The sequence below is a fragment of the Perca fluviatilis genome, chromosome 4 (assembly GCF_010015445.1).
Source record: "Perca fluviatilis chromosome 4, GENO_Pfluv_1.0, whole genome shotgun sequence".
Classification (NCBI taxonomy): Eukaryota; Metazoa; Chordata; class Actinopteri; order Perciformes; family Percidae; genus Perca; species Perca fluviatilis.
Genome location: NC_053115.1, coordinates 42,602,130 through 42,616,547, shown reverse-complemented (window position 1 = coordinate 42,616,547; position 14,418 = coordinate 42,602,130). Strand labels below are relative to the sequence as shown.

General features: G+C 40.3%; 1 protein-coding gene across 1 annotated transcript; it reads right to left on the bottom strand.

Moving 5' to 3' along the window:
* Nucleotides 1-965: 965 nt before the first annotated feature.
* Nucleotides 966-14,033, bottom strand: LOC120557144 (the record flags this gene model as incomplete). Its single annotated transcript, XM_039797175.1, has 10 exons — nucleotides 966-1,169; nucleotides 7,287-7,318; nucleotides 8,511-8,607; nucleotides 9,342-9,614; nucleotides 9,789-10,160; nucleotides 10,944-11,216; nucleotides 11,391-11,762; nucleotides 12,376-12,648; nucleotides 12,823-13,194; nucleotides 13,808-14,033. Coding segments are annotated over 9 exons (2,283 nt in total), but the record flags the coding sequence as incomplete, so codon positions are not given.
* Between the last annotated feature and the right edge of the window lie 385 nt (nucleotides 14,034-14,418).

Sequence of the window (14,418 nt, the reverse complement as noted above, 5' to 3'; positions counted from 1 at the left end):
TCTGAGAAATCAGACAGTCCATATAATAGTAGAGGCAGAATGCAGTGTGATCATACTGTATATATTGCATTGTTGAGGTGTATTAGTAAAGTGTATAATGGCCACGTTGACGTATTGTTCCAATGAATAGCAGCTGTCAGCGCGGTATCTGTGTGTATATATGCTACCTAAAGGTTTACACAGATAGTGAAATCAGATCTGGTGATGAATTCCAGGTTGTCAAAATGGCTCCCATCCCTCCTCTAATAACTGTTTTTGTTGAGAAAGTTCCTAAGAAAAGTCTTCGTCTGATTCATGATGTGTTCCTAATCAGCAGAATTGTTCGCAGGTGTGTTCTTAGAACGATGAATTTTATTAGATTACAAAGGGACTGCTTTTATATTATATTCTTGACATTGTAGAAATGAATATGTGTAGAATATAAAATGTCATACAAAGGTATAAAAAGATGTGCAAGTAAAATGATAAATCTTTAAAGCTTCTTAAATTTTTTTGATCTCTTCATCATTTCGTCAGATAGAAATATTTTAAACTTCTTAAAGAATTGAAACTATTAACTGAAGCAAAAATAAGCACTAGTAGACGGTAAACAACAATATTCACGTACACAGAGACTCAATATATGTTTGATTTCCTGTAAATCATATTAGCAACAGAGATGATTAAAAACACCAGCGATGAATATTTGAGCTGATATGTTACAGATGATAAGATCAGAGATAAAGGTCCCATGATGTAATATTAGAGCAGATATGTTACAAATGATAATATCAGAGATAAAGGTCCAGTGATGTAATATTAGAGCAGATATGTTACAAATGATAATATCAGAGATAAAGGTCCAGTGATGTAATATTAGAGCAGATATGTTACAGATGATAATATCAGAGATAAAGGTCCAGTGATGTAATATTAGAGCAGATATGTTACAGATGATAATATCAGAGATAAAGGTCCAGTGATGTAATATTAGAGCAGATATGTTACAGATGATAATATCAGAGATAAAGGTCCAGTGATGTAATATTAGAGCAGATATGTTACAGATGATAATATCAGAGATAAAGGTCCAGTGATGTAATATTAGAGCAGATATGTTGCAGATGATAATATCAGACAGCCCGGCCTCATTCCTCTGGACGTCTCAGCTACGCTACGACGTCTGGAGGCTGAAACACAAAGCAGAGTTCAAACAGCAGAAAAAGGTTGGAAGGCAAGGCAGCTTTATTTCCACAGCACGTTTAAGCAGCAAGGCAATTCAAAGTGCTTTACATAAAACATTAAAGAGCACTTAAAAATATAAAAACAAATACAATACGAGAATAAAAGTTACAGTGCAGTATAAGAAATGAACAATTATTTAAAGAGAGGCAGCATCAAAAAGAAAGGTCTTCAGCCTTGATGTAAAAGAAGTGAGAGTTGTGGCGGACCTGCAGTTTTCTGAGAGTTTGTTCCAGATATGTGGAGCATAGAAACTGACCGCTGCTTCTCACTGTTTAGTTCTGACTCTGGGGACTGAAGCAGACCTGTCCCAGATGATCTGAGAGGTCTGGGGGGTTCATAAACCTCCTGTTGTCTTCTGGTCAAATTTGACCCATTTTGAAAACGTTTCAGAAATTTGGGGTTTTTTTCAACCAAATTTTCAAAAAAACATAACGTGGATGGTTCTGTACGCTCTTCACAAGTAAAATAAGTGATAAGTTCACTACTTGGTGTTTTATTCAATTTTATAGCATTTAAAAAATATATATATCATAAAAGAACGCTGCTAAAAGTGACAAAAATATTGAAAAATTTTGACCCGGAAAAACAAAAAGTTGCTCAGTCGACGAGAAGACATCACGAGTGTTAAATGCATCGGGAGCGAAAAATTTCGGAAAAACGTGGAGAAAACCCCCCACAAAAACATCAAAAGGCGCAGAAAAGTTAGGACCCAGAAAATCAAAAAGTTGCATGGTCGACGGGGTTAATGTAGCAGCAGATCAGAAATGGAATTCGGCCCTAAACCTTTCAGTGATTTATAAACCAGCAGAAGTATTTTGAAATCAATTCTTTGAGGCACTGGAAGCCAGTGTAAAGACTTCAGTACTGGAGTGATGTGATCCACTTTCCTGGTTTTAGTGAGGACTCGAGCAGCAGTGTTCTGAATCAGCTGCAGCTGTCTGAGTGATTTTTTAGGGAGACCTGTAAAGACACCGTTACAGCAGTCAAGTCTACTGAAGATAAAAGCATGGACAAGTTTTTCCAAATCCTGCTGAGACATGAGTCCTTTAACCCTTGATATATTCTTAAGGTGATAATAGGCTGACTTTGTGATTGGGTTAATGTGGCTGTTGAAATTCAGGTCTGAGTCCATGACTACACCAAGATTTCTGGCTTTGTCGGTTGTTTTTAACATTGTCGATTGAAGATGAGTGCTGACTTTAAATGGTTCCTCTTTGGCTCCAAAAACAACCACCTCTGTTTTTTTCGTTAATTTAAGTTTTCTTCATTTAACAAATCAGAGTTCAAACAGCAGAAAAAGACAAGCAGCCGACAGCCACAGTGGCTCAAAGTCCTGCAGACTTCCTTCAGAGGTGGAGCTACAAGTCTAAAGTTTGTCCTGAGGGGGGCGCTAGAGGAAAGGTCATGGGGATCCCCCTCCAAGCTTACTGGCTCAGGGATTTTTCTCTGTGTCAATATAATAGGAATCATTATAACAATACAATTAATTTCTTGTGAAGAATTTAGCTTTTAATGTTTTTTTAATGTGTTTTGGTTTGAGTTAAGATCGGAGCAAGATTATAATAGTTTCAATTTAATTTAGTTTGAGTTCGTTTTCAGAGTCTTTGTTAGTTGTAGTTTAGTTTAAGTTTTTAGAAACGTTTAGTTTTTATATATTTAGTTGTAGTTAGTTTTTGTCAGGGCCAGGTATAATGTTCTCAGAAGTATGTATCTACATATTCATATAGAATACATGTTGGAGAACAGCCACGATGTTTAATCTTTAAACTGCTTTAGTGTCCGATGTGAAGCAGTCACAGCACAGCGACATCTCATGTAAAGTCCAGGGTTTTAATAATAAGAAACAGGGGTGTTTCTAGGACTTCAGTAGATTCAGGGCTTAGCCCAGACCCATTTAAATAAACTGAATGCAGTGCAAAACGGCGATTGGGTTGCCCAGCTTATTAATAGCGAATGTATGTTCATTTCAGCTGGTGCCAACATATGGCCTAATTATAACTGGCCTGGCAACCCAAAGGCCAAGGTTTTGTTTCCAGATTTGTGTGGTGACTTGATGATGTGGGGGGTGGGGGAGGGGGTCTGGGTGTCCTCCCCCACAAAATGCACCTTTTTATGCACCTATTTCTACCTTTTTCTGAATCAATATGCTGGAAATACCTTTATGTAAAAGGGAAACATAGATTACAATCCAAATATAAAAATATAATGGAATATATTGCAGTAAGGCTCTCAGGCGTTCTGTATTGCTTTCAACTATTTATTCTCCTTTGGATCGACTTTTCTAATTATATCTGAGTCAGCACACATGTAGCCTAGCATCATTTACTCCTTCCTCCTCTTTTGCGTCTTTTGTAGGAAGTAACCTCCTTAAATGTGCATATGACAATAATTCACCTCCATGATACATTATTCATTTTAATGTATTAATAAACCCCTGGACTGTAATGTGTTTAAGAAAGATTTCTGCTCATAACTTTGTGCACATTCAAAATATAACTCATCCCATCTGTGTTCTCTGAGATGAATCGTAGACTGGAGACAGGAACTTGATCATTAGTATTGCGCTCCTAAACTTTGTGTTAATGGCATCAATCACACAACTCTCTCTGTATCTCTCACTATGACTATGTTCAGAAGATTCCTGCGCCGAAACTCGAGTGAAGTGCTGTCTCCTTTTTTTGAAGTAGTGAGAGATTAAAGCTAAAAATCTCAAACTGACATGATTTCTGTTCATTTTTTTTATTTTTGTTTGTTTTTTAACCTGTAAATAAAGTTTTTGTGTAGTTTTAGTTTTTCTTGAAGGTTTTAGTTTTTATTTATATTCAGTTTACTAAAATTATTTTTCAGGAATTATTGAAGAGGAGCTGAGGGGAAGTTGTAGACGAGCTTTCATTTCTAACCATCTTTAAAACAGGCATGAAAACGGGTCAGGGGTGAAAAAGGTGAGAAGGATATTACCCCTCTGGGGAGATCCGGGGGCATGCTCCCCCGGAAGAAAATTTTAAAGCATCAATCTGATGCATTTTGAGATGCATTTTTTGTCAACCAACAGTGTAATATTTCAATATGCACTCATTAAAGTTGATTTGACTAGCAAAACAGTTAAAGTCCTTCTGACATTACACAATAATACAAGTCATAATTTTTTAAAACTAAAAGGTTTTGGATACATTTTTACTTCTTAAATTAAATTATGAGTCAATGTGGATTTACATATTGCAATAATATCATAATCCTACAATGAATCATTGTGAAAACTAAACTTTACTACTTTGGCCAGGTCTTCATCAAAAAAGTGAATTAGTACATTCAAGATTTTGTCCATGTTGATATTAGCTGCTTTATTTACATTTATTAAAAACGTCGCATTGTTTATCTTTTCATATAGCTAGACGTCTAGACTCTGGGACAAGGCCGTTATGTTTTAATACCTGCCATGCTGATTGCAAACGGACAGCTTTATCAAGGCAGTTTGGGATACAGATAGCTTTTACACAGTGGCCATCGTTAATGACAATGACAATGTTCCGCTATGAACGTGCACACACGTATTGTTTGTATCATGGTCGGTCAGTGAAGGAACAGTCGCAGCAGTAGGGGTTGTTGCCGGTACGTACTAGTATGACAGAGTGCACGGACCGAAGCTTTGTGACTAGCATCTAATGACTAGCAAGCACACAGTCTCTTCCTTGAACATGCGCTGCAGAAGCACTCGGCTCCCTCAACTTGAGACACCAAGTGCTAAACGGCTTCCCGTCTCCACCCTTTTCCTCTTGTCCTCTATTCATGCCCAGCGCCATTTGTTTTAACTACTTTCTCAACTAAAGCTGCCTGTATCTACATGCTCCAGGTTTGATAAACTTTGCCTACATTTTTTTTTAGCCGCGTTACCACAGAGACCACACCGGCACCACACTCTCACATTTCGGCAAAGACCCGCCCTACTTTCCATCTGATTGGCTAGAACTCGTTTCATTGGTAGGTGGAAGTTTGATGATTGGTTAAATCCAGCGCATCAAAACAAATCCCATTTGTCATTTATCATTTATTTATTTTTCTAAAATAGTAATACACCAGAAATCGGGCACCAGGCCCGAGTACTTAACCCCCCCCCCCAAACATTTTCTCATCGAATCTACACGATTCATGTAGGTCACCTATTTTGGTTTGAAAACGACGAATTTCGCCGAAAGGTGAGTGATTTTCATGTCTGTTAAAAGAGCTAAAGAATTGATGACAAAAAGAGGAAACTTTGACATTGGTGTTTATTAGGTTCCTGTTTCTGTGCTAATTAATTTATTCATAACAGCTGCATGTTTTTAACAGGAAGTCATAAAGGCAGCTTTGACAGTTCCATTTTCCATTTGGTTCGGTTTGCTTTCACACTTTGTCAAACGCAACAAACACTTTAAACACACGTCACGTGATTGAGTCGGACGCTTGTTTATTAGACGAATATCTGAAACTCGCCGACACTTCTGCTCTCAGAAATAATGGAGCAACACCAAATTTATAACAGCCTGGGTTTTCTGGTTCTGCTTTAATGTTTCTAATATTTTAGAAGAAGGCGGACAATGAGCAGCTGGAAGACAGCGAGTGAAGGAGAGAGAGAGATGATGTCACACAGACTGATGATGTCACACAGATGACCAGCGATGTGTGTTCATAATAAGTTGTGGATCTAAAAGTTATCGTCCCTTAAATCATATATAAGTCTGTAAATTGTGTGCAAGGTTGAAACTGCAGGCTAGTAAATGCTCTGATTCTGGTTCACTTCCTGTATTTGGGTCGGATCGTGTTCTCACCTGAAGTGAACCGGACTCTAGTTAATTTGGAAGAGAACAGAGACCCCCGTTTTCAAGTGGACCAGAGTTAGCTTGTTTAGTCCACACCAGAGTTTAATAAGCTTTCACACCGGCCCAAACCAACCGGACTATCAGACCAAATGCTCCAGGGTTCATTTTAAACGGACCAAACAAGGCAGGTGTGAAAGCAACTTTAAAGGTCCCATGACCTGGTGCTCTTTGGATGCTTTTATATAGGCCTTAGTGGTCCCCTAATACTGTATCTGAAGTCTCTTTTATATAGGCCTTAGTGGTCCCCTAATACTGTATCTGAAGTCTCTTTTATATAGGCCTTAGTGGTCCCCTAATACTGTATCTGAAGTCTCTTTTATATAGACCTTAATGGTCCCCTAATACTGTATCTGAAGTCTCTTTTATATAGGCCTTAGTGGTCCCCTAATACTGTATCTGAAGTCTCTTTTATATAGACCTTAGTGGTCCCCTAATACTGTATCTGAAGTCTCTTTTATATAGGCCTTAGTGGTCCCCTAATACTGTATCTGAAGTCTCTTTTATATAGGCCTTAGTGGTCCCCTAATACTGTATCTGAAGTCTCTTTTATATAGGCCTTAGTGGTCCCCTAATACTGTATCTGAAGTCTCTTTTATATAGACCTTAGTGGTCCCCTAATACTGTATCTGAAGTCTCTTTTATATAGGCCTTAGTGGTCCCCTAATACTGTATCTGAAGTCTCTTTTATATAGGCCTTAGTGGTCCCCTAATACTGTATCTGAAGTCTCTTTTATATAGGCCTTAGTGGTCTCCTAATACTGTATCTGAAGTCTCTTTTATATAGGCCTTAGTGGTCCCCTAATACTGTATCTGAAGTCTCTTTCCCGAAATTCAGCCTTGGTGCAGAATTACAGCCATTATGACCTCATAAGGAGAAGATTCCAGATCGGCCCATCTGAGCTTTCATTTTCTCAAAGGCAGAGCAGGATACCCAGGGCTCGGTTTACACCTATCACCATTTCTAGCTACTGGGGGACCATAGGCAGGCTGGGGGAACTCATATTAATGTTAAAAAAAACTCAAAGTGAAATTTTCATGCCATGGGACCTTTAAAGACTCTCCATAAAGACATGACGGTTAACTATTAAATGTAAAGTTATAGTATATAGTATATATATGTAGTATATAGTAATTATAAATAAAAACTATATATATATATATATATATAAATAATATAAAAACAGTAAAGGATGTTTAGTGACTCACCTACACATCATCTTTTTTTGCAAACGCACGTCCTATGAAGAAGGATGTAGAAATAGTTAGAGTAGAGTCTAACATATTACTGTTTTTAAAAATGTAATTGACACAAACTCAAATTACAAAGTACTTCACACATAACTTAAAGTACTCATATAATGGTCATTTTCAGGTTCATAATTGTATTTAGAAGTTATATCAGAAAATGTTTACATGGTTTAATTTTCAAAAAACACCATATTTGTGTTGTACTGCACATTGCTGCAGCTCCTCTTTTCACCCTGTGTTTTAGCTACAGAGTTAGGCATCTCACTTCTGTTCCATCTTTGTTGGGACACGCACAGTACCTAGGTAAGGACTACTAGCCAGTCAGAAGCAGACTATGAGGGCGTGCCCTGACAGTACCTAGGTAAGGACTACTAGCCAGTCAGAAGCAGACTATAAGGGCGTGCCCTGACAGTACCTAGGTAAGGACTACTAGCCAGTCAGAAGCAGAGTATGAGGGCGTGCCCTGACAGTACCTAGGTAAGGACTACTAGCCAGTCAGAAGCAGAGTATGAGGGCGTGTCCTGACAGTAGCTAGGTAGGGACTACTAGCCAGTCAGAAGCAGAGTATGAGGGCGTGTCCTGACTGTAGCTAGTAAGGACTACTAGCCAGTCAGAAGCAGAGTATGAGGGCGTGTCCTGACAGTAGCTAGTAAGGACTACTAGCCAGTCAGAAGCAGAGTATGAGGGCGTGCCCTGACAGTACCTAGGTAAGGACTACTAGCCAGTCAGAAGCAGAGTATGAGGGCGTGCCACGCTAGTAGCTAGGTGAGCACTGTAACGTATTACAAAGTGACCCACGTTTGTCTCTGAAGTAAAGGCTGGACTACAATAGAGCTGTTTGGAGCAGTTTGTGAACAGTGTTTTCTGTTGGAGATGGTAAGTCCCTTTGGGGGGGACTTTGGGCTTTTTCCCTTTGTAAACCCATAACGTGCACAAAAAAGATATATAACACAATAAAGGAAAGGGGAAAAGCCCCAAGCATAATATGAGCACTTTAAGATGAAATAAAATACAATTTCAGGATAGCAAATCAAAACGCAGTAGAGTCACATAATAAATCTGTTTAAGAAAATGCTAAATGAATGACTCTTCAAACCCTCATGATTCAGATTAATGTCAAAATATTTTTGTTTTGAAGAATACATACAGGAACATGACTCAGCAGAGTGATTTGAAAGTTACCTTTTGATGATGATGGACGTTACTATGACGAAGAGAACAGTGTGCAGAGTGAAGAGAAGCAGACGAACAGCCAGCAGTGTGTCAAAGGCTTTTGTTCCTGTGAAACAGATCAGAGAGCTGTTGGACTGTAGATTGGTAATGCACCAATTGTTGCTGTGAAACAGATCAGAGAGCTGTTGGACTGTAGATTGGTAATGCACCAAATGTTGCTGTGAAACAGATCAGAGAGCTGTTGGACTGTAGATTGGTAATGCACCAATTGTTCCTGTGAAACAGATCAGAGCGCTGTTGGACTGTTGACTAGTAATGCACCAAATGTTCCTGTGAAACAGATCAGAGAGCTGTTGGACTGTAGATTGGTAATGCACCAAATGTTCGGCTACTGAAATTTTTGGCCAGAATAGAAACAAAAAAAACTCTTTCTGGCGTTTGACCAAATGAATGAAAAGGCCAAATACATTTTACCCATTAATTACGTTTTTGATGACGCGATCAAATATCAACCAGTGTAGACTGAAACGTGCTTACGCTTTATAAATGTTGCAAACATGGCGGCAGTGTGGATGTTATTGAGGGCTAGACTTGGACTGTATAAACTTTACTGTTTGACGGATTTCGGATTTCATCTTCGCCCCCGCTGTGTCTGTCAAAACACGGACAGAGAAGACTTCTCTCTTTTGATACTTGTGTAAATTAATTATAGGACTTGCAGGACATAAGGACAAGGTTAATCACTGACAACCTCAGTAATAGATTTCTCCTACTTCATAACTCTATTTAAGTTTAACCTAAATAATAATTTCCTACAAACAGAAAACTGATCAAACAAACCTTCCTCCTCATCTTCCATGTGCAGGCTGTATGGCGCGGAGAGGGTGCGGTTGTTCCTCTTCAAACCACAGGTGTAGTTCCCAGAATCCTTTGCAGTCAGATAACCCAGATGGAGGGCGGGGCCAGACTCACAGAGGGCGGAGCCATCTCTGAACCAGGTGACCTCCAGTTGGTGGATAGTGCAGATTGCAGCCGAACAGTTCAGTGTGACTGCTTCACCTTTTTTAAACTCTCCGTCATCTCTGGAGCTTCTTATCTTCATCTGAGCACCATCTAAAGTAAATATGAAAAATAAAATAAATGTGCATTACAAACCTTTATTACATTCAGTACATAGTTTGGATCATATTTAGCTCGAAGTGCATTTAAATGTTTTACTATAAACAACAACTACTGCAAATTCTCACGTAATATAATCTTAAAAAATTTAATTTTAAATGATTTTACCTATGACTGTGACTCTCACTCCTGCTAGGGCAGTAAAAGTTGCTCTGGGATCATTAGTTTCCACTCTGAAGCGAAAAGTTGCGTTGTCTTCCTTCTGTAAATCTGAGATCTGTAAAGTGCAGTCTCTCTTCTTGTCTCCCAGGTATCTGTAACGAGGGTCGTTGTTGTTTGATTTGCTGTCATACACAAATGGAGTGGTAAGCTGACAGAATTCATGGTTGTTGCTCCAAAGGACTCTGACAACCTCGATCAAAACTTCTCTTCCATTGTCATTGACAGACTTCGGTGGTGTGAAGGAGCAGGGGAGGGTGACTGTTGATCCTATCACACCACAAACAGGATCTGGATAGTTCACATTTTGACCCAGAGCACCTGGAACAACAACACAGTGAGTTTAGGAATAAAGGAACTTGATTTGCCTGTCTCTTAGCCTGGCTCCTCCCTCCTACGTACTTCTGCCCAATTTTCATTTTCCTTCAGTACTACGTCTGGGTTTGCGGTATATTCGCGGGTTTACTCTGGCCAAATCTTTACCGGTCCAATAAGCGAACAGAGGGAGTGGCTGAGAACGATGATGTTGAGGTTGTGTGTTAGTTTGAGTTGTAGTTCTGTAATGGCGGCAGAGAAAGATGCGAACAAAGCCATTCGGTCCGTTGTGGCAACACTACTGAATATCCAGAAGTTAAAGCCTGAGCAAGAACAATCTTTGCTGAGTCTTGTTGGTGGCCATGATGTCGTGGACGTCCTCCCCACGGGGTTCGGGAAAAGTTTGATTTTCCAGCTTGCTCTGTAAGTGGTGAAGGAGTTAGCTAAAGCTAACGCTAGCGATGCTAAGCTGACGTCACGACCAAACGTTAGTGATTGGTTATGGCAGATCCAGAGTGGCTCTGGGCAGATCCAATAGTTTTAAACTTCAACAGAGTACCCGCCTTCAAGGAAGTTAACACTTGTCAATGGAGAGTGGCCAGACTCTCTGTACAAATGAAATGGACCAGAGTCTGGTAGGACCAGGCTAGTGTACCAGAGTCTGGTAGGACCAGGCTATCAAGGACACGGTTAATCATTGACATCCTCAGTAATAGATTTCTCCTACTTCATAACTCTATTTAAGTTTAAATAAGTATTTCCTAAAAACAGAAAACTGATCAAACAAACCTTCCTCCTCATCTTCCACGTGCAGGCTGTATGGCACGGAGAGGGTGCGGTTGTTCCTCTTCAAACCACAGGTGTAGTTCCCAGAATCCTTTGCAGTCAGATAACCCAGATGGAGGGCGGGGCCAGACTCACAGAGGGCGGAGCCATCTCTGAACCAGGTGACCTCCAGTTGGTGGATAGTGCAGATTGCAGCCGAACAGTTCAGTGTGACTGCTTCCCCTCTTTTAAACTCTCCGTCATCTCTGGAGCTTCTTATCTTCATCTGAGCACCATCTAAAGTAAATATGAAAAATAAAATAAATGTGCATTACAAAACTTTATTACATTCAGTAAACAGTTTTGAGCAAATTTAGCCCGAAGTGAATTCAAATGTTTTGCTATAAACAACAACTACTGCAAATTCTCACGTAATATAATGTTAAAAAATGTCATTTTAAATGCTCTTACCTACAACTGTGACTCTCACTCCTGCTAGGGCAGTAAAAGTTGCTCTGGGATCATTAGTTTCCACTCTGAAGCGAAAAGTTGCGTTGTCTTCCTTCTGTAAATCTGAGATCTGTAAAGTGCAGTCTCTCTTCTTGTCTCCCAGGTATCTGTAACGAGGGTCGTTGTTGTTTGATTTGCTGTCATACACAGACGGCGTGGTAAGCAGACAGAATTCATGGTTGTTGCACCAGACGACTCTGACGACCTCGATCAAAACTTCTCTTCCATTGCCATTGACAGACTTCGGTGGTGTGAAGGAGCAGGGGAGGGTGACTGTTGATCCTATCACACCACAAACAGGATCTGGATAGTTCACACTTTGACCCAGAGCACCTGGAACAACAACACAGTGAGTTTACGAATAAAGGAACTTGATTTGCCTGTCTCTTAGCCTGGCTCCTCCCTCTTATGTACTTCTGCTCAATTTTTATTTTTCCTTCAGTACTACGTCTGGGTTTGCAGTATATTCGCGGGTTTTCTCTGGCCAAATCTTTACCGGTCCAATCAGTGAACAGAGGGAGTGGCTGAGAACGATGATGTTGAGGTTGTGTGTTAGTTTGAGTTGTAGTTCCGTAATGGCGGTGGAGAAAGATGTGAGCGAAGCCAATCGGTCCGTTGTGGCAACGCTACTGAATATCCAGAACGTTAGCGATTGGTTATGGCAGATCCAGAGTGGCTCTGGGCAGATCCAATAGTTTTAAACTTCAACAGAGTACCCGCCTTCAAGGAAGTTAACACTTGTCAATGGAGAGTGGCCAGACTCTCTGGACAAATGAAATGGACCAGAGTCTGGTAGGACCAGGCTAGTGTACCAGAGTCTGGTAGGACCAGGCTATCAAGAACACGGTTAATAATTGACATCCTCAGTAATAGATTTCTCCTACTTCATAACTCTATTTAAGTTTAAATAATTATTTCCTACAAACAGAAAACTGATCAAACAAACCTTCCTCCTCATCTTCCACGTGCAGGCTGTATGGCACGGAGAGGATGCGGTTGTTACTCTTCAAACCACAGGTGTAGTTCCCAGAATCCTTTGCAGTCAGATAACCCAGATGGAGGGCGGGGCCAGACTCGGAGAGGGTAGAGCCATCTCTGAACCAGGTCACCTCCAGTTGGTGGATAGTGCAGATTGCAGCCGAACAGTTCAGTGTGACTGCTTCCCCTCTTTTAAACTCTCCGTCATCTCTGGAGCTTCTTATCTTCATCTGAGCACCATCTAAAGTAAATATGAAAAATAAAATAAATGTGCATTACAAAACTTTATTACATTCAGTAAACAGTTTTGAGAAAATTTAGCCCGAAGTGAATTCAAATGTTTTGCTATAAACAACAACTACTGCAAATTCTCACGTAATATAATGTTAAAAAATGTCATTTTAAATGCTCTTACCTACAACTGTGACTCTCACTCCTGCTAGGGCAGTAAAAGTTGCTCTGGGATCATTAGTTTCCACTCTGAAGCGAAAAGTTGCGTTGTCTTCCTTCTGTAAATCTGAGATCTGTAAAGTGCAGTCTCTCTTCTTGTCTCCCAGGTATCTGTAACGAGGGTCGTTGTTGTTTGATTTGCTGTCATACACAGACGGCGTGGTAAGCAGACAGAATTCATGGTTGTTGCACCAGACGACTCTGACGACCTCGATCAAAACTTCTCTTCCATTGCCATTGACAGACTTCGGTGGTGTGAAGGAGCAGGGGAGGGTGACTGTTGATCCTATCACACCACAAACAGGATCTGGATAGTTCACACTTTGACCCAGAGCACCTGGAACAACAACACAGTGAGTTTACGAATAAAGGAACTTGATTTGCCTGTCTCTTAGCCTGGCTCCTCCCTCTTATGTACTTCTGCTCAATTTTTATTTTTCCTTCAGTACTACGTCTGGGTTTGCAGTATATTCGCGGGTTTTCTCTGGCCAAATCTTTACCGGTCCAATCAGTGAACAGAGGGAGTGGCTGAGAACGATGATGTTGAGGTTGTGTGTTAGTTTGAGTTGTAGTTCCGTAATGGCGGTGGAGAAAGATGTGAGCGAAGCCAATCGGTCCGTTGTGGCAACGCTACTGAATATCCAGAACGTTAGCGATTGGTTATGGCAGATCCAGAGTGGCTCTGGGCAGATCCAATAGTTTTAAACTTCAACAGAGTACCCGCCTTCAAGGAAGTTAACACTTGTCAATGGAGAGTGGCCAGACTCTCTGGACAAATGAAATGGACCAGAGTCTGGTAGGACCAGGCTAGTGTACCAGAGTCTGGTAGGACCAGGCTATCAAGAACACGGTTAATAATTGACATCCTCAGTAATAGATTTCTCCTACTTCATAACTCTATTTAAGTTTAAATAATTATTTCCTACAAACAGAAAACTGATCAAACAAACCTTCCTCCTCATCTTCCACGTGCAGGCTGTATGGCACGGAGAGGATGCGGTTGTTACTCTTCAAACCACAGGTGTAGTTCCCAGAATCCTTTGCAGTCAGATAACCCAGATGGAGGGCGGGGCCAGACTCGGAGAGGGTAGAGCCATCTCTGAACCAGGTCACCTCCAGTTGGTGGATAGTGCAGATTGCAGCCGAACAGTTCAGTGTGACTGCTTCCCTCTTTTTTAAACTCTCCGTCATCTCTGGAGCTTCTTATCTTCATCTGAGCACCATCTAAAGTAAATATGAAAAATAAAAAATGTGCATTACAAAACTTTATTACACAGTAAACAGTTTTGAGCAAATTTAGCCCGAAGTGCAATTCAAATGTTTTGCTATAAACAACAACTACTGCAAATTCTCACGTAATATAATGTTAAAAATGTCATTTTAAATGCTCTTACCTACAACTGTGACTCTCACTCCTGCTAGGGCAGTAAAAGTTGCTCTGGGATCATTAGTTTCCACTCTGAAGCGAAAAGTTACGCTTGTTTTCCTTCCGTAAATCTGAGATCTGTAAAGTGCAGTCTCTCCTTCTTGTCTCCCAGGTATCTGTAACGAGGGTCGTTGT